General features: G+C 43.9%; 1 protein-coding gene across 4 annotated transcripts; it reads left to right on the plus strand.

Moving 5' to 3' along the window:
• Positions 1 to 108: 108 nt before the first annotated feature.
• Positions 109 to 27,784, plus strand: apbb3 (amyloid beta (A4) precursor protein-binding, family B, member 3). 4 transcript variants are annotated; one of them, XM_047380061.1, is made up of 13 exons: positions 109 to 419; positions 10,756 to 10,919; positions 11,003 to 11,061; positions 14,806 to 14,854; positions 15,106 to 15,255; positions 15,745 to 15,872; positions 18,243 to 18,248; positions 18,375 to 18,489; positions 19,516 to 19,597; positions 19,668 to 19,751; positions 20,020 to 20,135; positions 20,212 to 20,391; positions 26,781 to 27,784. In XM_047380061.1, exons 1-13 carry the CDS (start codon positions 371 to 373, stop codon positions 27,036 to 27,038), a joined length of 1,440 nt encoding a protein of 479 aa, XP_047236017.1. In that variant the 5' UTR covers positions 109 to 370; the 3' UTR covers positions 27,039 to 27,784. The 4 variants fall into 4 exon arrangements, with proteins under 4 accessions (XP_047236017.1, XP_047236018.1, XP_047236019.1 ...); XM_047380062.1 differs by having other exon boundaries at positions 11,006 to 11,061; XM_047380063.1 differs by lacking the exon at positions 18,243 to 18,248.

Raw genomic sequence — 27,784 nt, forward strand, 5'->3', positions numbered from 1 at the left:
GATCATACATGAGTAATATGTTCTTGTGCGATGGAGTGGTGTTATTTTTTACAGTGGAGGGTGAGTGAGGCAAAGAACCAGAGAGGGAGGGGAGTGATGACATCATCAGGAGGAGGGGAGGAGGAGGAGAAATACAGCATCCTTCATCAGACGGAGAGGAGAGAGGCAAAGAGGAATCAGACAAAACGCTGGGACGCAGAATAAAACAAAGGAGAAGAAGAAACACCTATGGTGTCTGAGAGGAGGACAGACGGAGGGACAAGAGACACCCACAGACACAGGAAGACAGAGGGAGAGAGAGAGGCTTTAACATCCGTCCTCTGGGCCTGAGCCGATCAGCTGACTGCAACTCACTGGGGAGGGTGGAGCCATGATGGGAAAGGATTACATGCTGGCCATCATCATCGTGAACTATGATGGTGAGATACACACACACACACACACACACGCACACACAGCTTTACTAATGTCATAAAGTACGTTAGGTTTTTACAAAATGATCGCCCTATTGGTCATGAATAAATTAAACTAAATGTTTCTCAGTGTAAAACAGATCCTTAGACCTTCCATGCGACTGTGGCTCAGTAGGAAGAGTAGTCGTCTTGCAATCAGAAGGTTGTGGGTTCGATTCCAGCTTCCTCCTGCTGTATGTCGATGTGCCCCTGGGCAAGGCACTTAACCTCAAGTTGCCTACCGATCTGCGTATCGGTGTATGAATGTGTGAGCATTAGTGAGTGCGATTGGGTGAATGTGGCTCTAGTGTAAAGCTCTTTGAGCGGTCTGTATGACTGGAAAAGCTCTATATAAGTTCAGTCCATTTAGCATCCAGCAAAACCTCTCCTGAGAAAGTTCAATGCTCACGTCCAAACCTAAAGATTTGCTGCTACCACTTCCATATCTGTGCCATAAAAATCTGATATGGTGCTAGGAAAATGTTTTTAGCCCCTCACAGAGTCACTCTACTTTTCAGCTTTTTGTCACCCCTCAATATTTCATATCAATTGATTGTAATACCAGACTAAAAAAACATGGCAACATGAAGCTAAAAGATCTCTTACAGCAATTATGCTCTGATTTAAAACAGTTCAACAGATGAGAAACAAAATCACAAACAATGTCTATCAGTCTGGAAAGGGTTAAAATCACCATCATCCACACATGGAGAAAACATGGAACAGTTGAGAACCTTCCCAGGAGAGGCTGACCTACCAACATTACTCCAAGAGCTTATCAACGACCCACCCAGGAGGTCACAAAGGAACCTGGAACATCTACAGCTCTGGAGACCTCTCGGCTTGTGACCAAAGCAGCTTCAGTTGGAGCTGCTGTGACTGTTTTCATCTGGTAGTTTGCTGTAGCTTTGGTATGTTAAGTTTGTGATTTATGTTGCCGGAGAGAACATGCTGGCTTTTTATCATCTGTAGGTTTGTTCTTCTAACAAGACATTTTTACAATAGAGGTCTGAATTAAAGCAAACAGTTGCAGCACGTCTCTCTGGACTGTAAATGTAAAACATGTATGTCGATTTTTTTCCACCTTAACCAGGTCAACGTTTGAAAACGACTTCAGCCTCAGAAATTCTTATTAAAGATTATTTTGAGATTTTTCAAATCATCAGTATTAGTATTGAAGTAAACATTTTAGGCTAAAATAATAAAATAATATTGACACGTGGAAAAAATACTGAATACCAGCATACAGCAGTATTGGTGGACATTTGTTTTCAGTTTGACCATACAATTAGAAATGATTTAGTTTCCATCAGAGAACCAGCTGAAGAAGAAAAGCTGTGAACTCAGTTAACATGAGCGACCACTGAGAGTAAAACACCGGGGCCTTCAGGTACACCAAGCTTCATTCCAGGAAGGTCCAATAAATATACTGAACCCTGTAAGAACAGAAAATAAGAGACGTATTGATGCAGGAAGGACATCTGAATGCTCACACAATAATGTCTGGAATAAAATCATTTCAATGAGTGGATCTGTGGTTCCGACCCACTTTCTGCCCTCAACTAAAACCCTTCATATACTTTCAGTAAGGTTAGACTTCAGCTTTCTGCTGATAGCTGAACTTTATAGTCAACATCTATCTTTTCACACATTCATATCAACTTTATTTCAACCTGAAAAGACTCACAAATGAGAGAAACACAGAGATGGCAATCAGAGGAGCTTGTTAGCTGATGTTTGTTTTCTTTTGGCGCTCGGACTTCGGTGGAAGACATGGATGCTGATAAAGACATGAGCTTGAATGAACATCTTAGGGTCAGAATTAGAGAAGTCTTCCCCCCAGGATCGTGATACTGGTGGTGGAGTGGAGGCCTGTGGAGATAAGGGAGTTGGAAGGAGCTTAAAGCCTGATTGTGGAGATGGGGTGGAGCAGGGTCGAGGCTCAGCTGAAGAGCAGCAGATTCTGCGTATGAAGGTCCTTTAAAGCGAAGCCTTGAGGGATGATTGGCTGAAGAGGAATGCGGACCAGAAGCTGATTGGTTGGAGCAGAGAATGTAGTGGAGTAGTTAGACAGAGCCAGAAGTAGAGGTGAGTCTTCCAAGTTGAATATTTGTCTAAACTCCATTTCCACTTAAATCTGATTTATAACTTTAATTAAAAAAAATAGATGGAAGGTTTTAAGAATGTATTTCTGACGATCCCACGTTTTGGTGGTTTCACTACTGAAGGTGCAGAGATGAAGGTCACCTGGTGTACTCCTGTCTTTGCCTGTTCCTCCCTTCATGTGTCCTTGTTGGTCTGAAACGTTGTTTCTCTGAAGCTCTGCAGCTCTCAGGGCAGAAGCAGCTGATGCTGAAACTGTGTCAGTGATGCTCCTCAGAGCCTCTGGGTAAAACCTGGCTGAATGGGACGTGTTTATTATTATATCCTTGATTTATAAAGCGCTTTACAAACCAAAGTACTGTACGAATTAATAAGAAAGAAGAAAAAATTTGGTAATAAAATCCATAAGGAATCAAATGTGAAGTGACAATTGAATCAATGAAATCAGCAATAAAATGCAGAAGAAACCAGGACTGGTCTAATGGTCCTTAAAAAGATGAGCCAGGTTAAAAAGATGAGTTTTTAAAAGAGATTTAAAATCATCTAAAGTTCCAGCAGAGCTCACGGAGAGAGGAAGGCTGTTCCAGAACCCAGGAGCTGCAGCTGAAAAAGCTCCTTTAGTCCTGAGCCAAGTCCTAGGAACACCGAAGAGCTTCTTGTCTTCAGATCTTAGAGGTCTGCTGGGGATGTGTGAATGTAAAAGCTCCTTAAGGTGAGGAGGTGCCAGATCAGTTAGACATGTAAAAACTAAAAGCAAAATCTTCAAAACAATTCTAAAATAAACAGGCAGCCGGTGGAGGGAATAAAAACTCAGGGTGATATGATCCTGTCATCTGTCCCCGTTAGCAGACGGGCAGCTGAACTTAGAACCTGATGAAGAGAGGCTGGTCCATCCAACCATACCGGGGTTTGCAGTGGTCCAGTCTAGAAGTAATAAAAGCTTGAAAAATCCTCTGAAGGACATCATCGGGAAGAAAATCTTTCACATTACTAATAAGCCTCAGATAATAAAAGCTAGAATGGAATACTGCACTGACCTGATTATTGAACTTAAAATCTGAGTCAGGGATCAACCCAAGGTTCCTAACAGGCAGAAGAGTCCAGTGACCCAACAGCACTGCTGATTGAGTGGAATGACATTATATTTCTGGAAAACGGACCGCAGGCGGAACAGGGATAATGAGAATAAAATAGGATCCAATACGGAGCTTTGAGGTACCCCATGTGTAAGAGGAGCAACGGAAGCTGAAAACTGTCCCAAATGGACAAAGGAACTTCTATTGATAAATATGACCTAAACCATTCTACAGATGTGCCTTTAACACCAACAGACAGCTCCAGCCTCGATAGGAAAATGTCATGATCATCAGTAAGATCAAGCAGAATTAAAACTGCAGAATCAGCAGTTAAAAGTAGATCGTTACACACCTTGAGAAGAGCAGTTTCAGGTCTGGGACAAGACCTAAAACCAGACTGAAACTTCTAATGAAGATCATGAAGCTGCAGGTGCTCTTGTAGCTGAATCAAAACCACCTTCTCTAAAGGTTTAGAAAGAAAGGGCAACTTAGAAATCAACCTAAAGGTTGAAATAATTGCTGTCACAGTGCAACGAATTGTCCTGACCCACAGGCAGAATCAGACCAAGACTAAGTATGTTCCACAATTAAAATGATTTATTTACAAAAATACTTTATTTATTGAGTGACTGGCTTCAGCAATCTGGTATCAGTGACATCTGGAGGAGAGACAACTAGACTGGAGCAGGTTACCTCAATGAGGAGGATCTTAAAATGATTGAATGAGCAAGATGTTTGTGGGAGGAATATGATGGCGTTCTGTGAAGGTGGGTTTGTTCTTGTGGAAGTTTCTGTTTTGATAACGCAGGTGGCAAATACAGGCAGAAACTGAACAGAAACTGTCGGAGGGCGGCAGGGAACTGCTGAAGGTACAACTGGAGTTCATCATGAATTTCCAAAAATGAAGTGAAGTCACCAACTCGAAGCCACGTCTTGGTCGGGAACATAAAATCCAACTCAGACTTAAAAAAGTCATTTACAATCAGTCTTGTTATCCACAGATATAGGATGAGCTGAGTTTATGATCACCTCCTCCTTGGCTGTGGACAAGGCCTGAGTCAGTGTTTGGAGGTTGGTGAGCTCCATGTCATGCTGGGTCCACCACTGCTCTAGGAACCACAGGCAGGATCCAGTATATGGAAGAAAAACAGCACCCAGTAGGTCAGGATCCCCTCCAGATGACCTCCAGACAGCCTTAATCCAGACTATAACACCGCCTTGCTCTCCCCGTCTCCATGGAGGACTTGCTCAGAGGAACGCAGACGGGTGTGCGATGCAGGTAAGCTGGTAGATCAGTAAGGAAAGGTGGAGAGTTGGAGGCATGGTTCTTGGATTTCCACCTGAAAAGAGGCTCATGGTGATGTCCAAAGTCTGAAAGGGCCTGGTGATGATGAACCAGGGGAGCAGACACATCATGCCAGCTGATAAAAAACGCTAAAATGTACAATAGTAGTAAACTAAAAAACCCAACAGAAAGCCTGACACACGGTGACCTGGACATGCCGGCGTGTTTATGAGGAAGGAGGCGGCGAGCGACGTTTCATAAAGGCTCGTTCTGCCCTGTTTCTGCTGCAGAGGACGCTCAGGTGGAGGCTGTCCTGCCGGACACCACGTCTTAATGTTTCATGTGAAGCAGCTGAGCTCAGAGGAACCACTGATTTCTCCTCAGTCTGTCCCTGTTTCCATCAGCAGATCCTTCATGGAGTTTAGATCCATCAGAACAAAATAAAAGTGCTTGAGACTACTGATGGATCATTTCAGTAAAACAATGAGGGAAAAATGTATCTTTCCACGATGCTTCATGTCTCCTTTTTAACAAGTGGAAAGAAAAACTTTAAACATTTTAAACGATCTGCAACCAGAGACTCTAATATACTCTGGGAGGATTTCCTGGTTCTGACCAGAAGCTGGACTTCAGCTGAGCAGCTGATAGAGATGCAGTGATGAAGGAAACAGTCCAGTCTGATCTCGATGGTTTCCATCAGCTGATTCAGCGGCTCGCGTGTCGGAGCTTTATTAATTATTCACAGCTTCTTCAGTTTCATCTCTTCCTGTTCAGCAGTTTTGACCCGATCGATGGCGGCGGATCCTCCTGCACACTTTGTACCATCATCAGATAAACAATATGATCAGCCTGTGAGGAGCTAAGAGCCGCGGCTGCAGGAGGAGACCTGTCACCCTTTATCGAATAGAACCGAGTCAGATCAGAATAAAAACCTGAACCAGGAACTTCTAAAACTATCGACCAGCCCTTCAATGGAGGCCGTTTAAATGACAGAACCTTTTCTTTGGGTTTGGTTCTGACTAATGTAATTCAGCCTGGAATCATTTACCCTGAATCTCATTTACAGAGAAATGTTTAATTTAATCATATTTACATAAAAGTCTTCCTTTCAGGAAGGAACAGAGTTAAAGTTATAAATAGATTCACTTTTAGTTTTTGAAACAAACTGATTTGTATTTCCTTTTTTAATAAATATTTAAAACCTAAACTGATCAGCTTACAGTACATCTTCATAGTTGTCACCAGGCCTGCTCTACCTGAACAATAAACGTAAATATAAAATGTTCCCATTTTTTCTCCAGATTAACATTTCTAACATGTTTAATGAGACCAAGCTTCAATATTCGCAGGATTTAAACTGAACCAATAAGATGCATCACATCCTGTCAGAAACAGGAAGTGGAAACATTTCAGTGATGAACTTTCCAAATAAAAGCCAAGAATGAAACAGTCTGTCATAGATGTTAGGAGACCGTCTGTTAAGATGATGTCACCTTCTCTGCCTTCTGTTGTCCAAGATGATCTGAGATCTTCTGGGACCGATGAGACGGAAGGAGGGGAAATATTAACCCCTGCTGCAGTTATTACATATTTCATATGTCAGTTTTTCACTCTGATCATGTTATAGAGGAATAACCACTGTGATATCATGCAGCAGTGAAGCTACTTGAAGGCTACATGGCGCCGAAAGCTACCAGACAGATGAAAAGCATGAAGCTGACCTGAAATGTGAAAAACACAGCAGGATTTATCAGGACTGGGTCTGTGATTCTGGCCAGACTGGACCTTTAAACAGTTTGGATCTTCACTGAGATCAACTTCATGCAGCTCAACATCTGCTGCTCTAATAAAACAGTGAGCATCCAGTCATTCTGTGAGTTCACAGCTTCATAAAGCCCCCAGTAGATCAGGTCCACCTCTGAGCCCAGGTCAGCCTGCGTCCTGCTGCATCTTCCACCCTGTCGCTTCTACTGCTCCACTGTTCACATCCCCCCTGGAGAAATGAGTCCTTATATAGTTTTTGTCTGAAAAATTTTGATCAAGGTTTCAGTCAACAACAATAACACTGACTACAGGAGGAGGAGAAGCTGAATTCAGATGGGGCTAGGTCTCTCAGCATCAGCTGCCCAGATAGTTGGAAGGTTATGATCCCCGACTCATCATTTAAACTTAATTTTGTTAATAATTTCTGTTGCTTGACTTTACAATGAAAATAAATTTCATACAAGCTGTTATTGATTGTTAACAGATCAGTAAGTAAACTAGGACCTTCCCTCCTGAATCTAGCAGTTTCTGGATCAGTTCTCCACCTGCTCTGCTGACAGGAACATGATTTAATCCTAACTCCCTGTTTTTTACTGAGCTTCTAAAACATACAGGGACCTCCACACCATTGAGTTTTTTATCCAAGTTATTAATGGTGTTAATTGTAGCTCAACTTTCTACGTCTAACGTTAGAAACCATACAACAAATTGTGTTAAAGTAGGAGTTATCCAATTAAAACAATGGAAGAAGGTGGTGGAGCTGCAGTGATTGGTGGCTTTAACTTGAAGGGTGTCGACCAAACACTGCTCAGAGCCTCGTCCAACCGTGGGCCGACTCTGCTCATATGGATCCCCTGACTGGATGAACACTGTTCTGATGAGTCAGCACTGACCGACCAACCAAGGATCAAAGTAACCTTCATCTGCAGGACTGAAACTGCAGAGACTGAGGGGGACATGAAGAAGAGGAGAATTGAATTTCCTGCTTCTTCCATATGATGACCTCTTGTTCTGGCTCTCTGAAGATCAATGTGTGATCTGATTGCAGCAGAACAAATAGATGAACTCTCTGAACTCAGATGGACGGCATATTGGACAGATCTGATTGGACAAAACAAACTCAACTTATCGTCTTCTGTTTTTAATCTTGGTTCAAAATGTTTAAATGAGAGTTTGACTTTAAGTAAAACAAATAAAATAGGTAACCTAATTCAATTCCAGCAACCCGCCAGATGGACAACTTTTCAGTGATTTAAACACTAAGCGATCAAAATAAACTTGATAAGAATGTGAGATTTAGGTGTTTTCCACCAATCAGTGCCTCTCCAAGGTCAGAACAACTTGTCCCAAACTGTTTTTATCATCTGAGAAATATGTCCAAACTAAGATTGGTCTGAAAACAGGAACCTTAGGTTGTCTCCTATGCTTCTATTTCTTGTTGTCTAGAATATTGTAACACACTGTTCACATGTATCAAGAGATCTCCTTGTTGCTGGTTACCCGAGGATTATTAGTTATCTGTTTAATTACTAGTTACCTGTACAGGTCACTGGTTACCTGTTTATCATTGGTGTGATTATGAATATGAATCCTTGAGAACCAAGGATTATCTTGAGGAATCTGGAAATGAAGTTAAGTTAGTCTTGGAACTAACTTAGGCAATAATCAGCAAACGTTTAGACAACCATTCACAATGCAAGATCAGATAAAATATTATTTTAATAAAATAATGTTTTAAATACTGATCTACTGAATAAAACCAACCTCCAGATGACTAATTCTCAGTGTTTAATTAGCTGCCTTTATTTATTAAAATAATATTTAAAGAAATATTATTAGGGACATTAAAATAATATTTAATGAAATATTATTTTAAATAAGAACCAAACCTTTCTGGATAATTGGGTCTTAATGGTGTTTAATTAGTTATCACGTTTAGTAAAATAATATTTAGTGAAATATTATTTCCTAGACTGGAAACTAACAATGTTCCAGGGTAAATGATCTTCAGCTGACTCATAAAGTGGGAGAGCACGTGTTGTTAGCCGTTAGCGGTTGGAGCTAACAAAAAAAAACTTATAGTTGTTACCAGAATCAAACACATACCTTTAAAATACCACTAATAAAAAGGGTTGAAATGCATAAGCGTGGATGGCGCGTTATGACTGGTCTTCTGTGGTTAAAAACCACCCTTCTTCTCTGCCCAGACACCACCTCTTACGTGAACCATGCTGAGGAGAAGTTGTCCTGGGCGTTGAGGAAAACATCCACATGTGGGTAAACAAAGGGTTAACTTACAGCTAACCTCTGTAGCTGTGGGTGGGGCACCCCGTTCTGCCGGCCCGGCTGAACCGTATGACAAAGGCACGTTCAGCTCCTTGAGTGGCCCAATATGGCGGGGTAGCTCTCGCTACCTGGACGTGCACGCAGGAAGGGGTCCCGGCCTCCTTTTCCAGGCCGTGGGGGAAATCTGATTCGATTAGGGCTGCTTCTGGAGGTTTTAGAAGAAAAGCCAAGTCAAGCTTGTCTCATTACACCCTTTATATGAATGAATGCCGGATACTGGAACAGCAAGTCATTACTTGACTTCGTTGCATGTGATTGTAGTCACTCTGGATCCAACTTTGAAGAGTTATGTCTGCTTGCCAGCAAGGAGACATTAGCTGTGTCTCCTTCCAGCTCTGCTGGGGACCTGCGTGGAAGAGGTCCCTCTGTTCCTGGGCGAACTTGGAGTAGGTTACTGTGATTTGCTTTGAAAATTCCAGAAAAGATTAAGCTGGCCTTTAAATGTGTTGGGTTACCAGCTGGTTACCTCTTCATAATCTGTACGTTTTATGCTTTGTCTTTGTGAAGCACGTTGTGATTTTAATTGTGAAACGGATTTTAGAAATAAATTGACTTACTTCCATAAATATGGACGACGGGCTTTCCCATTAATGCTGCATAACCTCTCATTTAAAAGTGGGTAAAGTACATCACTGCAGAGTGAAGGTTTAAACTGGCCAAGACAGGTGATGTAGTGAAAGACTTCATTTTAAAAGCAAATCTGCCTCTATTCCATTTCCAGAATTCCAGAATCTCTGGTTTGCAAACATGTTAGCTTTATGCATTTCCTCTGCACTGCTTCATTTTACTACATAATTAGTATGTGTACTATAATATTGTAAATACATGTTTTACTTTGTACACTGAAGTCAGTCGTTCATTTTCACATGATTAGAGGATCAGAAGTTGTTGGCTGTGAAGGTGGTTTGAATGAATCTGATAAAATACTTGGCATCACCCTGATGTTCTAGCCAGGTATTACCTGTAGGTACAATCACTACCTGTAGGGGGCGTTGACAGTGACTGTTGTGTCTTCAAAGGGCAGGGCATTTGATGATGTGGAAGCTTAAAGCTTCATTTGGTAGATTAAAAGTCTCACTATTGTTTTTTACTATATGCAAAATGAATTCTGTGTAGATTGTTCTGGGCATAAGGGAAAAGTCACTCTGAGCAGCATGCAAGGCCTGTCTGGGAACAAGGTAGATAAGGAAACGTTTTTGGCGTGAGGAAAGACTGATGGTCTTGTTATTGTAGAAGCGAACCTGTAGGCTGGATGGAAACAGTTCAGCTGGAAAGAATTCTGATATTTTGAATTCTGCCAGGTTGCTTTGACATTAGTTCACCAGTCCAGTTTAGCTCAGGAATGAGGAGTTGACCAGAGTGATGAGATTGTTATGGTATAAGTGTCACGTAGACCAGTTTGATTTCCTGCAGATGTTTGCTGGTCTTGTATTCCAGGAGCTGACCTTGAGAATCAATGTTGTGAGTTTCGTAAGTTTTACGTAAGTGAAAGGGTACATCTGATTGGTCAAAAAGTCTTACATACACAACAATGATATGACTGTTGTATATATATCTTGACTCATGTAAGGGATTTTGGGATTCTTTGGGATTTTGTATGAAGATGTATTCAGAGATGTGTCCTGAATAATAGGTCCACCTATTTGAGAGGAAACCAGTTGTCTCTTCATCATTTTTAAATTAGTAAACTTTCTTCTTCCACAATGACAGCCTTTTTGTATCCCTGCAGACAACATCTGGACAGACCAGAACCTCCTCCTGGATCCAGATCTTCCCTCTGGCTGGAGAACAATCAAAGACTCCACTGGGACCTATTACTGGCACGTTCCCACTGGTACAACCCAATGGCAGCATCCCTGTCTTACTGGGAAGCCAAAGCCTCTTGAAACACAAGTGAGACACAATTGATTTAGTTCAGGTAGCTTTCCCAGTTTCACCAGTTTGGCTCAGCCTGCTCTTCTTCTGTGGTGTTTCAGCAGGAAGAGGCCGAAGAGCAGAGCTCCAGCAAAGAGACAGAAGGAGCCACTGAGGAATGGTAACTCAGTATGAATGTTTTCCCAGGTAGTAAAATACCTTCTGTACTCTAGAGGTGATCCTCAGGACGATGTGTTCGGTAACGAGTTAGTCACGAAACATGACCACCTGACTAACTGGGAGTAGGTCAGCCTTTTAGCTGATCCGTGTCCACATGGTCTTACATGGACATCTGAATGTCTCTAGTTCTGTCAGCAGCAGATATTTGAAGTTCTGGTAGTTAGGAGGAGGAGCCTCTGTGGCTTCAACTTGTTTCTCCAGAACATCTCAGAGATAATCGATTAGATCAACACCTGGAGAATTGGGAAGTCAACACCTCCGCCTGGTTGTGCTCCTGAACCCATTTAGGAAGTATTTCTGCAGCGTGGCAGGAATTATCATGCTGTTGAAAGAGGTCACTGTTCAGATTTGATCAGCAACAGTCTTCACGTGTTAGTGTAGCATCTACTTGAATGTTGGACCCACAGATTCCCAGCAGAACCTTCTCCCCATGATTAATGATCTGTGTCTTTACCTGCTTAGAGGCTCATCCAAGCTTGGTCCTGGTAAAAGATGCACACGGGGGTCCAGTTCTGATACTCTGCTGCAATAAGATATAAGAATGTATATAAATAATCAATCTCATGGTCTAAATTATGAATCTGTCTGAAGGATCAGTTTTTTCCTCCTAACTGAAGGATCTTTATCATTATTTTTAATTTTTTTAACCGTGTCCTGTCTGGCAGAGTAGCTCAGAATAGTTATCTGAGTGCCAAGAAAAAGCACAACAGATTTACTTTCACAAGTGGAGCATTGCAGCTAACACTTTAAAGCTCTGCTTGATATTTATATAAAGAAATTTCATTAGAAACTGCTTTTGGATTATTTCAATTGTTATGGACACGGAGACAGAACGAAAAGGAAAAAATAAGAAGCACAAAAAAGAGAGAGGTGGGGCAAAAAGGAAAAGGGGAGAGAAGGAGAAAAGAATGAAAGAAAGAAAGAAGGATGAAGAGATTACTGCTTGCTTCTACACCTGCAGAAACATACATGTTACCAGCTTTTTTTACCCAAAAAGTGCACGGTACTTAGACATCCAAAGGCCCCCCAGAGCACAGGAACCCCAGGAGAACCATCACCGGGACTACCATAACCACCCCAGAGAAGAGCAGGGGAGAGCTCCAGGGGAACCACCCAGCAGCCACAGTGTAAAAGCCCCAGGGAGCTTCAGCGACGAGCCCACATGCCCGCCGGCAGTCGACTATGCCTGGGGCAGATCCAGCCATGGACCCAGAGACCCAAGACCCCGGGATACATCACTCTCCAAGCAGAGGCCCAACAGAGCCCAGGGTCCAGGCCCCGGCAAGCAGCCACCAGGAGTGAGACGGCACACACCAAAGCAACCAGTCCCAGATACCGAAAACCACAAGTACACCAGCAGGCAGAGAAACCAACCAAAACTGATCCAGGAGAGGGAGCAGTCCAAGACCTAACCTGACACAAAAAACAGGCACACACAGTCACAATCACACATTCCCACCCTCATGTGTACACATAAAACACTTACACCCATGCACCCAATGTAAAGACAAACAACAATGGACGTCGTATACTCACTCACACTCCCCATACATACTCTGTACTCCCAGGTCCAGGTGCCGATACCCCATAGGGGCAACCAGCCCCCGGACCCAGAAGGTGGTCTCTTTCCCTCAGGGGATGGAGACAGGGAGACCACCCCAGCACCAGCCCAGACTAGTGCCAGAACCACCCAAACCCAACTGACCCTGGCCCAGAACCCAACCCCAGCCCTGACCCCAGTCCCCAACGACCCCCATCCCCATTCGGAGAGGGTGCCATGTACAAAAGAGGGGTCCAAACTAGCCCGCCAACCAGAGCCGCCACAGGATGAAACAGTCCCAATCCCCCATTGAATTTTGATCTCAACCCCATAAGCCCCCCACCCCCCATGAACCCCATCATAAATTTTCCTACAGGGGCACAACCCCACAGGTGAGCTCCATCCCCAAAAAGCAGATGAAGCCACACCCACACAGCGCAAGCTCCACATACTGCTCTGCTCCAACGCCACCCCAGCCCCCACCCACAGGCACAACAGGGCAGATACCACCAAGCAACATGCCCACAATGGAACCGCCACTGCAATGATGGCCCAGGGAGAAATATTGTCCAGCTCAGTTCTACCATCACTGCTCAGCCGATTCAAATGCCAGTGACCCCACATCCAAGAACAGGGCACAACCCCAACCCCACTCCACATGCTGCAGCCCCTCCATGCCCCCCGCTAGCTTGCCACCCCGATCCCCCCCGACACGATAGCCAGCAGAGCAGCACACTGTCAAGCTCGCCCAACCATTTGGCCCGCGCCAGCAGCCCCGGCCCCGCCAGTGCATGAGAGGGTAACATGCACCAGCCGGGTAACCGGGCCGGGCAGGCCAACCACTCCAGGCCAAGCACAACCCGGACAAGTGTAGGGAGGCAAGGAGATTCTGTATGTGTCATAAACTGAGGATATGCATGTCTTTGGTTCTAATTTGCTGGGTTTAGGTGTTGCTTACTGTCATTATGGGAGTTCCACTCACTGTTTATTCCTTAGTTGTTCTTCGTCCAGTTATTTCTCTATTTATTTCGCTTCAGCTGACTGGCTCCAGATCCCCCATTTCATCCCTTTCTGGTTCTATTTCTTCCTTGGAAACATCATTTTGTACCCATGTGCTTAAATCATAGAATATCAGTGAATTTTCACTTTCATTAATTATGGAAATCCCTTTTCGGAGGTAAGAATTAACAAAATTTAAAGAGATCAAATTCAATATGACATAAAAATGCCAAAGGGAAATTAAAGTCTGAAATATTTCTCACTGAAAGTCATTCTAGATGGTGATGCTGTGGGCCGGAAGAATCTCCTGTAGACGTCTGTGTTGCAGCAGATCTTTAGAAGCTTCTGACTGAAAACAGCCAGTCTGATGAAGGATTTCCAAGGTTCACTAAAGTCTTCCTCGTATTATGAAAAATAAAATTAAAATCAATATTTTTATATAATTATTAATAATTTGTATTTTCTAATCTATTTTCCGATTCAGCTTATCTCAACGGCGCCAGTTCACAGCAGGTTTCGTCTGAAGGCGGGACAAACAGGTCCCATTTATAGGCAGAGATGTACCAATGTCAACTCAGCCACATACATTCATAAATACATTGCAGTTAGGTTCAGTTTATGCAGCATATTGGTAATAAAAAGGCAGGGATGAATAGAAATTATCAGCATTTCTAGATATCTTCTAATCTCACATGTAATTTTATTGAATTGTGTTTATTTGTTGAAATGTTTTATTACAGTATTTCCATTGATCGTGGTTCCCGCTGAGGCCAGTTGATTCTTTTAGTTTTACTTCCTGCTGGTAGGAGGTATATGACCTGATTTTGGAAGATTAGTTGCCAAAGTGAGTAGGAACTGGGCTCTGGTGCTTATGAGCTGAGTGACAGTTCGTATGGGTTGTCCCATGGTGAAAACCACCGCTTGAAATGACTGAAACTGCAAAGGTATGAAATAGCTAAGGTCCAGAAGGATCAGCCTCCTAACTGTTTGTTGACATTTCTAAATTATAATCCAAAATGTTCTGACAAAGTGATGATTTCCTCAGTAAAATGTTCGAAAAGTCCACCTCCATGTAAACCAGCAGTTTTATGGGGACTGGGGACTTTACTGTTCAGTGGTTATTATTAATTCAGATTTTTCTCTCAGGTCCTCATGGCGGGATGATTATCTCACCAACCATGACCCCAACTCAAAGGTAAGATAAAAACAGAAACTTTCAGCCTTTAAACAGTAACTACATTTCTTCTCTATCAAGTTCTGTCCATTTATTCCAATAAACTAACAATAATATTAAAGTGATGACAAAAACAAGTACGTTTAGATCCTCTTCTGCATCAGGATTTAATCTGATAGTCTAATCTGCTCTAATCTCTCTCTCTGCCTGTTTGTGTCTCTCTTCCACAGTTTTGTGGAGCTGTAATCTGATTTAATCTGTTTTCTCTTCAGTGTTTCTCCGTTCGCTCTCTCGGCTGGCTGCAGGTGGAGGAGGAGGACCTGTCTCCTGGTCGGAGCAGCTTAGCTGTCAGTAATGTCATCCAGCAGTTGTCTCACTGCGGCAGTACCGAGCAGAGAGACAGGTCGGGGGCCTGGGGGGAGGTGAGAGACCAGTGCTACTTCCATATGTGGTACTAAATCGGATGTTATGATGGGGTCATAATATTGCCACCTGAGACGCTGGCATCCATTATTACTTCTGTTAACAGTGTCCTGCTGTGTCTACATTCTCCATGCGGGTCGCTTCTGAACCGTCGAAGTCTGACGCCGGTCGCATTTAATTAGTAGTTTGAACGACGAGCATCAAGACCTGCAGTGTGAATGTAATCAACGTTTCAGTGCAAAGAGACCTGTTCTGCTGGCTTAACATAATGTTTTACTCAATCAGTTTGCTGTAAAGCGCCTCCATGGTCAAAATGGTGAAAGATGAAATTTATTCATGGAACTGGTGGCCTTTGGTCTGCTGACCTATTCTAGTCGGAAGCCACAAGGGGGCTAATAAATGAATGTCACATTTAATAAACAGGAGGGCATGGACAGAAGCTAAAAGAGTTTATGACACTAAAATAGAGTTTGTCATTACATGTGCAGGGTCAGGAGATGATGCTGGTTCTGAAGAAAGACACCCTGACCTTGTTGGACCCATTAGACCACACCCCCCTCCACTGTCAGCCAATCATCAACATCCGTGTGTGGGGGGTGGGCTGCAACAATGGCAGGTGAGTAAATCAGAGATGGTGACTCAGGTTTCATACTCGAGTTCCACTAAATTGACAAAGACTTGAGAAATGACTTGATCCATGACTTGAAACATAATGTTAGCTAGGACTAAACCATATAATGGTTGTGGTCAGCTGGCAGGACAAGTCAGCACAAAAATGTGCTAGTGTGAGAGGGGAACTGACCCGACCCAACCCAACCCAACCTCAGACGCAAGTTGTTTCCCGTCAGGTATCCCTCTATTTTCCTTTTGTAGGAGTCCTTGGCTTGTTTGATGTCCCTCCTTAGGTCAGCTCTGGCAGTACTGTAAAGGGCTTTGTTCCCCATCCTGAAGGCAGAGTTTCGAGCTCTGATCAGTGTCAGGACCTTATTTGTCATCCAGGACTTCCTGTTTGGAAAGACCTAGATGCGTCTGACATCGGTGATGTTATCCACACAGCACCTGATGTAGAAGAGGACAGACTCGGTGTGTGTATCCAGGTCCTGTTCTTCAAAAATGTTCCACTCTGTGCATGCAAAACAGTCTTGCAGCTGGGTGAGAGCACTTTCAGGCAAGGCTTTGATGGTCCTTGTGGCTGGTATTATTTGCATTCAGAGGCTAGGAAGAGGAGCAGAGAGAGGTATTGGAGGATTGTCCAAGGTGGGGGAGCAGGGTTGCCCTGTATGGATGTTTTATGTTAGAGTTCACATGATCCAGTATGTTTTCTCCCCTGGTTACAAATTTAACATGCTGGTGGAATTTGGGGAAGACAGTCTTGAGTTGTGCTTTATTAAAGTCCCCAGCGATTATGTGCACACCGCCCAGATGAGCCCTTTGTTGTTTTGAGACCATGAGCTGGAGCTGGCCGAGTGCCGTGCTAACGTTAGTGCCGGGAGTTGTGTAAACAGTGGTCACAATGTTTACATAACTCCCTTGGCAGGGGAAGGGTCGGCACTGGACAGTCATTGCCTCTAGGTCTGGTGAGCAGTAGCTGTCTATTACTCTGCTGTCTGACCACCAGTCCTCAAGCACATAGACACAGAGTCCCCCTCCTACGCTTTTTAGTTCAGTCATGGAGGTGAATGGTGCAGCCTGCTAGCTCAACTGTAGCATTGGGGATGTGCTGGCGCAGCCAGGAGACAACACTCACAGATGAAATCATTGTAAACGATCTGTGATTGTAGCTCATCCATCTTGTTTGCAAGAGGCGTTTGTGAGAAAGATGGATGGTAGCGGAGGTCTGTGCGGTCGGTTTCTGAGCCGAGCTAGTTGGCCTGCTCGACATCTGTTCTTCAGTTTTCTCTCCCTATGCTGTCTCTGGCGCTTGCCAGGTCTGATAAGAATCCACGAGGTGCCCAGTGATCTGACTAAGATGTTGTGAGTCTGTGAGAAGGTGCCTGTAATGTCTGTTTTTACCTGAAATCCAATGTCTATCAGGTCTTGGCGGCTATATGTTGGGTTGCTGTGACATGGGTGCATCACGAAAAGAATAAATACAAAAAGGTGCAAAAGTAGCTGGGACCTTAAGCTGTGTGCGCTGCCATCTTGGATTGAAGGAATTAATTAATGTTTATGTGTAAGCTCCGATGCAGACATGATCGTCTTGTTTGTTCTGTCACAATCTAGAGGTGTTTGACTTTTCTTTCTGTATTTTGATCATTTCCTTGTTAGGTTCTTACTCAGTTCATTTCTCTATGTTCATTTTTGTTATTGTCTTCATATTAATTTATTCCTTTGTATTTATCTTCCTACTTTATTCTCATGTTCTTTGTACTTTGAGTTATGTCCTGTTAGATATGTTCCCTGGATTTCCTCATATCTCTGCGGTAATTAGCCTCACAGCCTACCCTCGTCTGCTTACCCTCTATCTCAGCTGCTCCACATATACCCTGATTGACACACCTGTATTCTATCATTATCTGCCTGTTCTCCACACAACAGTTTCATGCTCTGTTTTCTTCAACACGACATTGTAAGTTCTGTTTATTTTTTTATTAAAGTTTCATTGCTTCACTGCTCTGCCTGCATTTGGGTTCTTCCTAAATATCATATGGATGGGTGAAACATTAATATTACCCATCCTTCCTCTTAGAAATCAGTGCCAGAAACAAACGCCAGTATGCTGTATGTCCCCAGCTTCAGACTCGTGGTTTGAGACTCGAGAATGTATATTCACCTGCTGATATCATAATGACCTGCAGCTGCTTGGACTGGGGTCGAGTCTCTGAAGGGAGTTGTTCCCAGTCTCTGTGTTAAGCTGAGCTGTACTCACCTCTGCTCCATTATTCCTGCATGCTGAGAAGATAAAATCAAGCTCACCTTTCAGTTTTTTTGCACTCTAACAGTCTCGCTCTCTGTTTCTTTGCCACGCCCACCCTTACCTGTGCAGGGACAGGTAAACGCCTTTATACTCACATTGTTGCCGCACAGCTGAATGTCAGGGTCATTTTTGGACTTTATCCTCTGATCATCACCTGCTCCAGCTGATCAAGTTCTGTCTGTGTGTTTGTGGTGCCTTCAGGGATTTTGCCTTTGTGGCTGGAGATAAAGACAGCTGTGTTCTGAAGTGTCATGTGTTTCGTTGTAATGCTCCAGCCAAAGCCATCGCCTCAGCGCTACATGAGATGTGCTCAAAGGTGAGAGACTCCAAACACCTAAAGTAACCCTTCTGTTTTCTAGTAAAACTGTTTATGAGGAGACCTAAAGTCATAAGAAAAACTAAGTCCACCCTTGCTGCTTCATCTGGAATGAAGAGGTTCAGTATTAGGGCAGGAGCTGCTGATCAGATCATTGATTAACTGATCATCGTTAGTGTGAGAACGTCTATAGCAGCAGGAGCTTCACTTTGCTGCTCTGGAGGATCCGCGTTTGTTAACACAATGCCAAGATGGAAAGATATCAGCAACGACCTCTGAGCAGCAACTGTTGCTGCCTATCAATTTGGGGACGCTTTTAATGTAATCTCCATTCCTTCCGAAGTCCGTCATTCAGCAGAGATAAACATTATTCCCAGAAGGAAAACATCTCAGACAGCTGCTGATCTTCCCAGTAATGAACGTCCCAGCAGATTCAGCCCATGGTCAGAGCGTGAAGCTCAGAGAAATGACCAAAAACCTTAAAGCTCCATCTCAGACTCTACAGACCTCAGTTAGCAGGTTAAAGGTCATGACACTGAACCAGTCTGGCTGTTTGGAAGGGATGAAGGAGAAGCCCTCTTCTCTCTAAAACCAAGATGGCAGCAGGACTTAGGTTAGCACAGCTTCATCTGGATAAAGGACAAGACTTCTGGGACAATGGTCTCTGGACAGATGAGACCAAATTGGAGATTTTTGACCATAATGGACATAACCATGATGGAGGAAACCAAACACAGAACATTAGCACCAACATCCCATGCCCTCTGTAAAGCACGGTGGTGCAGGGCTGATGATGTGGACTCTTTTTGAGGACCTTGCAGTCATTGATTGGACGTTTGTCGATCAAAGTATTCTAGAGTCCAACGTGAGTCCATCTGTCCAAATAATGTCAGACACAACCCCACTGGATGCTGAAGAAGGTTCTGTTGGATCTTGAGGTTTACTGAACGCCATGAAAACAACATTTTCTTCTGTCTGCTGTGTTGACATCTTCACGCTTCTCATTGAATCCTTTCTTCCATGCAGATGATGTCTGAGAAAGCTCTGATGAGGTCATCATGCTCGCTCACCATGGAGAGTATCTCACCTGAAGACCTGCCCAGACAAGGTGACTCACCTATTGAAGATCAGCTGATCACACCTGTTATCGGTTCTGTATTAATGACCTGTTGTTTCAGTGGAGTTTCTGGAGGCAGTACGGCAGCGGGTCCAGAAGTTCGAGGTCCAATACATCGGAAACCTGCCGGTGTCTAGAGCCATGGGTAGGACAGAGACACACCTGTTACTCCTAAATATTCCCACACATAGACAGTCAGATATTTCCTTTAGGTTCCCAGATCGTTAAACATAATGAAGGGAACCATCCGATCAACCAGTCGAAACCAGAAAAATCTTCCTGGGATTTTCTTCAGCACCAGAATATTTCCAAAGTTCCACTCCTTCGTTGACTCGGCTCGTCCTGAACATTAGACCCAGTTCTGAGAAAACGGAAGTTCTGTAACTGAGGTTTTGCTGCCTGCTCTTTTGCAGGGATGGAGGTGTTGAACAGAGCCATCGAAAGCATCATGAACTCTACAGACCGGGACGACTGGGAGCCAACGGTGATCCACATCAGCGACAAAGTCCTGTCTCTGTGGACGGGGGAGGTACCGTCCTCGTCACTGATGGAGCTCAGGTAAAACATCATCTCACCTGTGTTTAACTGTTACCTGTTACTGGCAGGGCGGAGATGAGCCCCTCTGGGAATGTCAAGTACGTTTCCTGACCTTCCTGGGCGTGGGCCATGACAGCCACACATTTGCTGTGATTGCGGACGCTGGCACGCAGCAGTTCGAGTGTCATGTGTTCTGGTGCGAACCGGATGCAGGGATCATCTCTGAGGCGGTCCAGGCTGCATGCATGGTGAGTAAAATAATTCACTTTTACAGAAAACCAGGATGTCACTGTGTCACAGTATTTCTTTGGAATGTGAAAGGTTTTTTTACATTTGAAATATCTACACCATTTAAACTTTTACACCAAAAAGAGACAGAAAACTATTCTTCATCACATTGTGTGAGCAGCTGGATTCTATCTTCTTCTGTTGGGATTTTTCAGTCCTTCCTTCTTCATCTCCCTGCATGGTTTCAAGGTCATATCACTGGGTTGAGTTCAATGGCAACCCGTCTCCTGCCTCACACATCAGTAGTACTACCTGTAGTACCAATAGTACTACTGATAGTAATACTAATAATAATAGATCTAAATGGACAGTGGTGGTAGTATTGCAAACCCTGAGCTGTGATATAATCAGCATAGAATAATTCCTGCGAGGTCTGAGCAGTCTATTAATGAGGCTTTCATTTCAAATCATAAAAGTCTTAGCTCAGACCAGAATGTTTTACCCAGGAATTTGAAATTACCTGGGGTAAATTTGTATCGAAAAGGGACCTGGGCTTGTGGGAAGCCTGGGCCTTTCTTTCTGGAAAAGGGGTTAATGTTGGGAAAAGACAGTTGAATGGGCTGACAATCTGGTCATGTGTTGAGCTCTGAATCCATCTTAATGTTGGACACTCGAACAATGGAGAGTCTTTTTTAATTTCCGTTGTCTGAAACTACAAATAACAGGCAGATGTAGGTCTGCCGTGCTTCACACTAGTGGCTGCGATAATCTACTGAACTACATATGTTCCCAGTACTGATGCTTAGCACCCAGGGCTGCCCTTAGTGCCTGTTTGAACTGATCTTATTTTAGGCTCAATTTCTTCTCAACCAAAATATTAGCTATCAACTTGCATTTTAATACACAACCTAACATGAACACTGAAACACAAATGCTTTTTAATTACAAAACAAAATATTGAATATTTAAAGGGGATCACATGCATGTTTAAAGGAAAGGGGGGGGGGGGGGGGGGGGGGGGGGTAACTGGTCCCCCACATTAACATTGTCACCCTGGACAATATTTGTCCTTTGCATTGTTAAAGGTGTTGATGTCATGTAGCAATGGTTGGAAACCCTCTTTCAATAAGCGACGGTCTCGTTACTCAAGCATCGTTGGGCTGGCTGTGAAAACGAGTCAACTCATAGCGAGACCAGCGAGGTTATTAACATAAAGGAGAGAACTGAGTTTACTGTCAGTATCTGTGTGACCAAACAAGACATTCTTCTAGCATGAAGGAAAATGAGGGTAAACATGACCAGAAATAAAACATGAACGTTTGCTCCAAAGATGTTTGATTAACCACCAACATCAGAATAAATGAACCATTGTTTCCCTGTCTGCTTCAATTACATGATAAAGTCTCTGAAGGTAGTGGTTAGTTGAATAGAACCAATGAAGCATGTTTCAGGTCATCAGTTACCACTTCTAGTCTTAAATCAGTAGTTAAATCAAAAATTTATTCAAAACTTTCTATCTATCCAGCCTTTCTTCTTATTTGTTTAGCTGAATTTCATCCTCCTCAGTTTGAATCTGGAAGAAGCTGTAGGAGAAGCTCATATTCTGTCATCAATTCACAAAACAAGATGGAGAACGCCCAACTAGCTTTACTCCTTTTAAAATACTCTTAGCTAATGAATTAGCTTCTGTCAACTGATAAATAGTAGATGCTTTAGAGTTTTACAGTTGATTCATTCCTCCCATTATTCCTTAAGGAGCTTCTGGGAAAATGCATCCAAACCTGGAGCTGTGGTCTCTCCTCCTGCAGAGCAGTTTGCATAAAACTATAATAAATTAAAAATATTAAAGAATTTTTACTCCACTAAGTTAGGTTTGCATGTTTTATGTGTAAGGAAAAGTGAAAGTGCTCTGTTTGATCATTAAAATACTTTTCTTACTATGGATAAAAACACCTTAAAACTGCTATTTGTGACAAATTATTGGTATTAAAATGATACATTTCTTCACTTATCTTCTCCATTGCTACTGCTGTTGGCATAATGCGTTATGGTATATCTTGCACACAGCCCCACCCCTTTAACAATCCCGGGGAAATCTGACAGTCTTACCCCAGACCAGGACCTTTCATCTATGAACGTATGGAAACTGAAATTACTTGGGGTCAAATTGTTTTATAATAACTTAAAAGTTTTATAATAATATAAAATAATTGTTTAAAGGATGGACACCCTTATGTTTGAAAATGGTGTTCATTATGAACAATCCGTGACTAGCACAGAAGTCCAATAACAAAACACAGCTCGGATTCAGATTGGGGAGGCCATTCCTCCCGATCACGCCTCTCCAGGTGTCACTGTCGTTTCCCACATGGGCGTTGAAGTGTCCATCAGTGCACTTGGCACCAGGATACCCTTGGCAGGGGGTCAATGATCGACTTTGTTGTCGTATCATCAGACCTTCGGCCGCATGTTTTGGACACTCGGGTGAAGAGAGGGGCTGAGCTGTCCACTGATCACCACCTGGTGGTGAGTTGGATCCGCTGGGGGAGGAGAAAGCCGGACAGTCTTGGCAGGCCCAAGCACATAGTGAGGGTATGCTGGGAACGTCTGGCGGACCCCTTGGCCAGGGATGTATTCAACTCTCACCTCCGGGAGAGCTTTGACCAGATTCCAAGGGATGTTGGAGACATAAAGTCTGAGTGGACCATGTTCTCTGCATCTATTGTCGATGCTGCTGCCCGTAGCTGCGGCCGTAAGGTCTGCGGTGCCTGTCGGCAATCCCCAAACCCGGTGGTGGACACTGGCAGTAAGGGACGCTGTCAAGCTGAAGAAGGAGTCCTATCAGCTGTGGTTGGCTTGTGGGACTCCTGAGGCGGCTGACGGGTACTGTGGGCCCAAGCGTGCCGCGGCCCGGGCGGTGGCAGACGCAAAAACCTGGACCTGGGAGGAGTTTGGTGAGGCCATGGAGAAGGACTACCGATTGGCCCCGAAGCGATTCTGGCAAACCGTCCGGCGCCTCAGGAGGGGGAAGCAGTGCTTCGCCAACACTGTTTACAGTGGGGGTGGAGAGTTGCTGACCACGAATGAGGACATTATCGGCCAGTGGAAGGAGTACTTCGAGGATCTCCTTAATCCTGCCATCACGCATTCCCTGGTGGAAACAGAGGCTGGAGACTCGGAGTTGGACTCTTTCATCACCCAGGCTGAAGTCACCGAGGTGGTTAAAAAGCTCCACGGTGGCAAGGCTTCGGGGGTGGATGAGATTCACCCTGAGTACCTCAAGTCGTTGGATGTTGTGGGGCTGTCATGGTTGACACGCCTCTTCAACATTGCGTGGCGGTCGGGGACAGTGCCTCTGGACTGGCAGACTGGGGTGGTAGTCCCCCTACATAAGAAGGGTGACCGGAGGGTGTCTTCCAACTACAGGGGGATCACACTCCTCAACCTCCCTGGTAAGGCCTACGCCAGGGTATTGGAGAGGAGAGTCCGGCCGATAGTCGAACCTCGGCTTCAGGAGGAGCAGTGTGGTTTTCGTCCCGGCCGTGGAACACTGGACCAGCTCTTAACCCTCTACAGGGTACTCGAGGGTTCATGGGAGTTTGTCCAACCGGTCCACATGTGTTTTGTGGACCTGGAGAAAGCATTAGACTGTGTCCCTCGTGATGCCCTGTGGGTGGTGCTCCAGGAGTATGGAATCGGGGGCCCTTTATTAGGGGCCATCCGGTCCCTGTACGAGCGGAGCAAGAGTTTGGTTTTCAAGTATCTCGGGGTTTTGTTCACGAGTGAGGGAAGAATGGAGCGGGAGATCGACAGACAGATCGGTGCGGCTGCCACAGTAATGGGGGCGCTGTGCCGGTCTGTTGTGGTGAAGAGAAAACTGAGCCGAAAAGCTAAGCTCTCGATTTACCGGTCGGTCTACGTTCCTACCCTCACCTATGGCTATGAACTTTGGGTCATGACCGAAAGAACGAGATCACGGATACAAGCGGCGGAAATGAGCTTCCTCCGTAGGGTGGCCGGGCACTCCCTTAGAGATAGGGTGAGGGGCTCGGAGTAGAGCCGCTGCTCCTCCACATCGAGAGGAGCCAGTTGAGGTGGCTCGGGCATCTATACCGGATGCCTCCTGGACGCCTTCCTCGGGAGGTGTTCCCGGCACGTCCCACTAGGAGGAGGCCCAGGGGACGGCCCAGGACACGCTGGAGGGACTATGTCTCTCGGCTGGCTTGGGAACGCCTTGGCTCCCCCGGAGGAGCTGGAGGAGGTGTCTGGAGAGAGGGACGTCTGGGCGTCTCTGCGGAGTCTGCTGCCCCCGCGACCCGGTCCCGGATAAAGCGGAAGATGATGAGTACGAGTACGAGTACGAGTGTTTAAAGGATTTAAATACAATAGTTAAGTAATCATTCTGGGTGATGTCAATATAAACTGGATGAATAATAAATTGAGAAAGCCACTCAGAGAACTGACAGTAACATTTGATTACCACCAGTTAATAATGGGCCCTCTCGTCTTAATAGACATAGTTTTGAATTTTTTCAAATAAATCTGATCGAATTTCAAAATCTTTTAACCTAGTAAGTGGCCTATGAGACCACAATATGACTCTGATTGGAAGAAAACTACCCCGAAATCGTTTTGTCAGACATTACAATTCACAGAAACAGACTATACTGCAAATTCCTCAGAAGGATGAACCCAAATTTGAGGCTGAACTAGCAAGAGTTAATAAGGATGAAGTTTCAAACTAGAATCAGACAAATGAGTGTTGCAATACATTCACTCTCAACATTAATAATAACAAGTTTCTCAAAAAACAAGAAAAGGGACAGAAAAACACACAGCTGCCTTGGTTATTGGATGATATTCGGTTGTTAATAGAAGAAAGGGATTATCATTTCATTAAATGTTTTCTTAAGAACAAAAACAACACCGATTGGCTGATCTTTAAAAGCTTGAGAAATAGAGCAGTGAAAGAAATGTATAAATCAAAAGCTAAATATTACATAAATATTTTATCAGAAGGAAGAGGAAAACTAATTACAAATATGAACTTAAAATATGAGGAAATCTATAACTGATCAGGCTCAGTTTTCAATGAATTCTTTGTTTCACAGATATGGATTATAGAAACCTGACAAAATGGCTCTGATTCATTTACTGTTCAAAAAGCTATTAATAGCGTGAACAACTCCTTTGCAAAGGACATGTATAACTTAGTAAGTAATATCCTTTAACCTGCATAATTAATACTTTCATGAGAACAGGACCGTTTCCTGATGCATGGACAAAAGATGTGCTGAAACCAGCTTTGAAATCAGGAAGGTCTCATGAAATCAACTACAGGCCAATAAGCCTCCTCCCGGCCATGCCAAAGGTGTTGTAGAAGATTATTTCTGATCAATTGCTATCGTATTTGGAAAATAAAATCTCCTGCCTCCTCTCCAATTTGGATTTAGACACAATCATTCGACAGAGGCCGCCATATGTTTGTTGCTTGAACTTGTTAAACAATCACTGGACAGGAGACAAACCGTTGGCGCAGTCTTCCTCGAACGTCTTTGACACCATGAACCATAATTTACTAGTCTCACAGCTTTCATTGTTTAATTTGTCAGAAATGATCACTGTCTTGGTTTCAGTCATACTTAAAGGATTGCGAACAATGTGTCGTCATGTTGTCAATCTTCTTTTTACAAAGTTTTTACAAACAGGGATTCCTCAAGGAACTATCTTAGGTCCCATCCTTTTCAGCCTGTATGTTGATAGTCTGCCTGAAATTTGTCCTGAGGTTGACCTGCAAATGTCTGCTGATGACACTATCATCTACGTGTCAATTAAAAACAGTACTTTAGTTAGTAAAAACTTGATGAAGTTTAACACTTCACTGTGCAGAGATGTTTTTCAGCTCAGTGATTTTTTCACATCTGTCCCACGGAGTTACTATCTGGTCACAGACTACACCAAACTACACTCAAACAATTGGAAAGTCAAGCCCTGAAGGTTTTATTTCAAAAGCCAATCAGATTTCATCATCTTATTCTGGCTAAATTTGGTATTATGGATTTTTCCAATTTTATACATTTTTTTAAACAGATTTTTAAATGTTAAATGCTCTTGCATCCAGACCATAAAGCAATTGTATACAGGAACTGCAGGGCAACAGCAGATCTACCAGAGCGGCTTTAAACGGTCCCCTTCTGCATAACCACTTTGTCTCAAAGTACTCTCTCTGTGAGAGGATCTGCAAGTTGGACCCCTCAGTTTAAAGTCAAATAAATCTAATAAATAATAAATAAATTTGCTGTGTAATCAGCTCATAAAAGTTATTAACTGTGTGATAATTCACGTGTTTTCAAGCCGTAATGTGGCTGCCCCCTGCTGGAGGCTCATCTCGGTTTTCTCCTCCCATTAGGTCCAGTACCAGAAGTGTCTGGTGGCTCAGACCCCGCCTCCCAGAACCAAATCATGGCGTGCGACTCCATCAAAGGTAAAACGAGCGAACTCAATGGATGGAGCAACCTTTCCTCCGCTCACATCTCATCACCACAGAAACAGCAGCAGCAGCAGCTCCACCTTGGTGACCACTGCGAAGGGCAGCAGCAGCAATGTGAGGAAAGGGATGATGGCGTTCTTCGAGACGTTGCGCAACAAACAAGCTGCCACCTCGTAGTGATGCAGACAGGACCGCCTGATGGCCCTGGTCCGACTGGACTTAAATGAAATCACCAGACCAGCGTCGGAACCGCTGCTCTGTGGGTCTGAGCAACACCTGAGCCGAGGCCCACCAGAGGAGCAGCTGATGATTTCAGTCCCACCTGTCGTTGCTACTGAGCTGAACACGATGAATGTGTGCAGGTGTCTGACCTATCAGAACCATCGATTCCTGCATCCTCCATTATAGATCAAATCAATGTGTAGAAAGTGAACTGACTCAGGATCTTCAGACTTTAAATGTGAATAAAAAGTTTCTCCTTGACAAGAAAAGCAGATAACTTTTCTGTAAGTTTCACCATCTGATTCTGATTTCCCTGAAATGTCCTTTAAAAGTAGAAACGTAGAGCAGAAAAGCTCCTTCCCTCACAGACACCAATTCCTTTGCCTGCTTCAGCTTCTTCTGCAGTGAAGCCTTAAAACCAGACGTTGAGTTAAAAGCTACAGCGAGTGCTTCTGACCAATAGGGGGCAGAAATTAAGCTCATATTTGTGGCATTGTTAACGTTGCTGACATAAGCAGTTTCCATGGAGTCTTCCTCCTGATTGGCTGATTCTTCTGCAGGTTGAGGCTGTTTTTTAAGGCTTCAGGAGATTATTTGCTGCTGAGGTTCTTCTGGTCTGTAAATAAGAACAACCACTTTGGCCCAAAACAATTAAATGATGTCATGTAGAAATAAACCTCAATAAAACTGAAAATCCTTCA

Source organism: Girardinichthys multiradiatus, chromosome 11 (assembly GCF_021462225.1).
Source record: "Girardinichthys multiradiatus isolate DD_20200921_A chromosome 11, DD_fGirMul_XY1, whole genome shotgun sequence".
NCBI classification, from domain to species: domain Eukaryota; kingdom Metazoa; phylum Chordata; class Actinopteri; order Cyprinodontiformes; family Goodeidae; genus Girardinichthys; species Girardinichthys multiradiatus.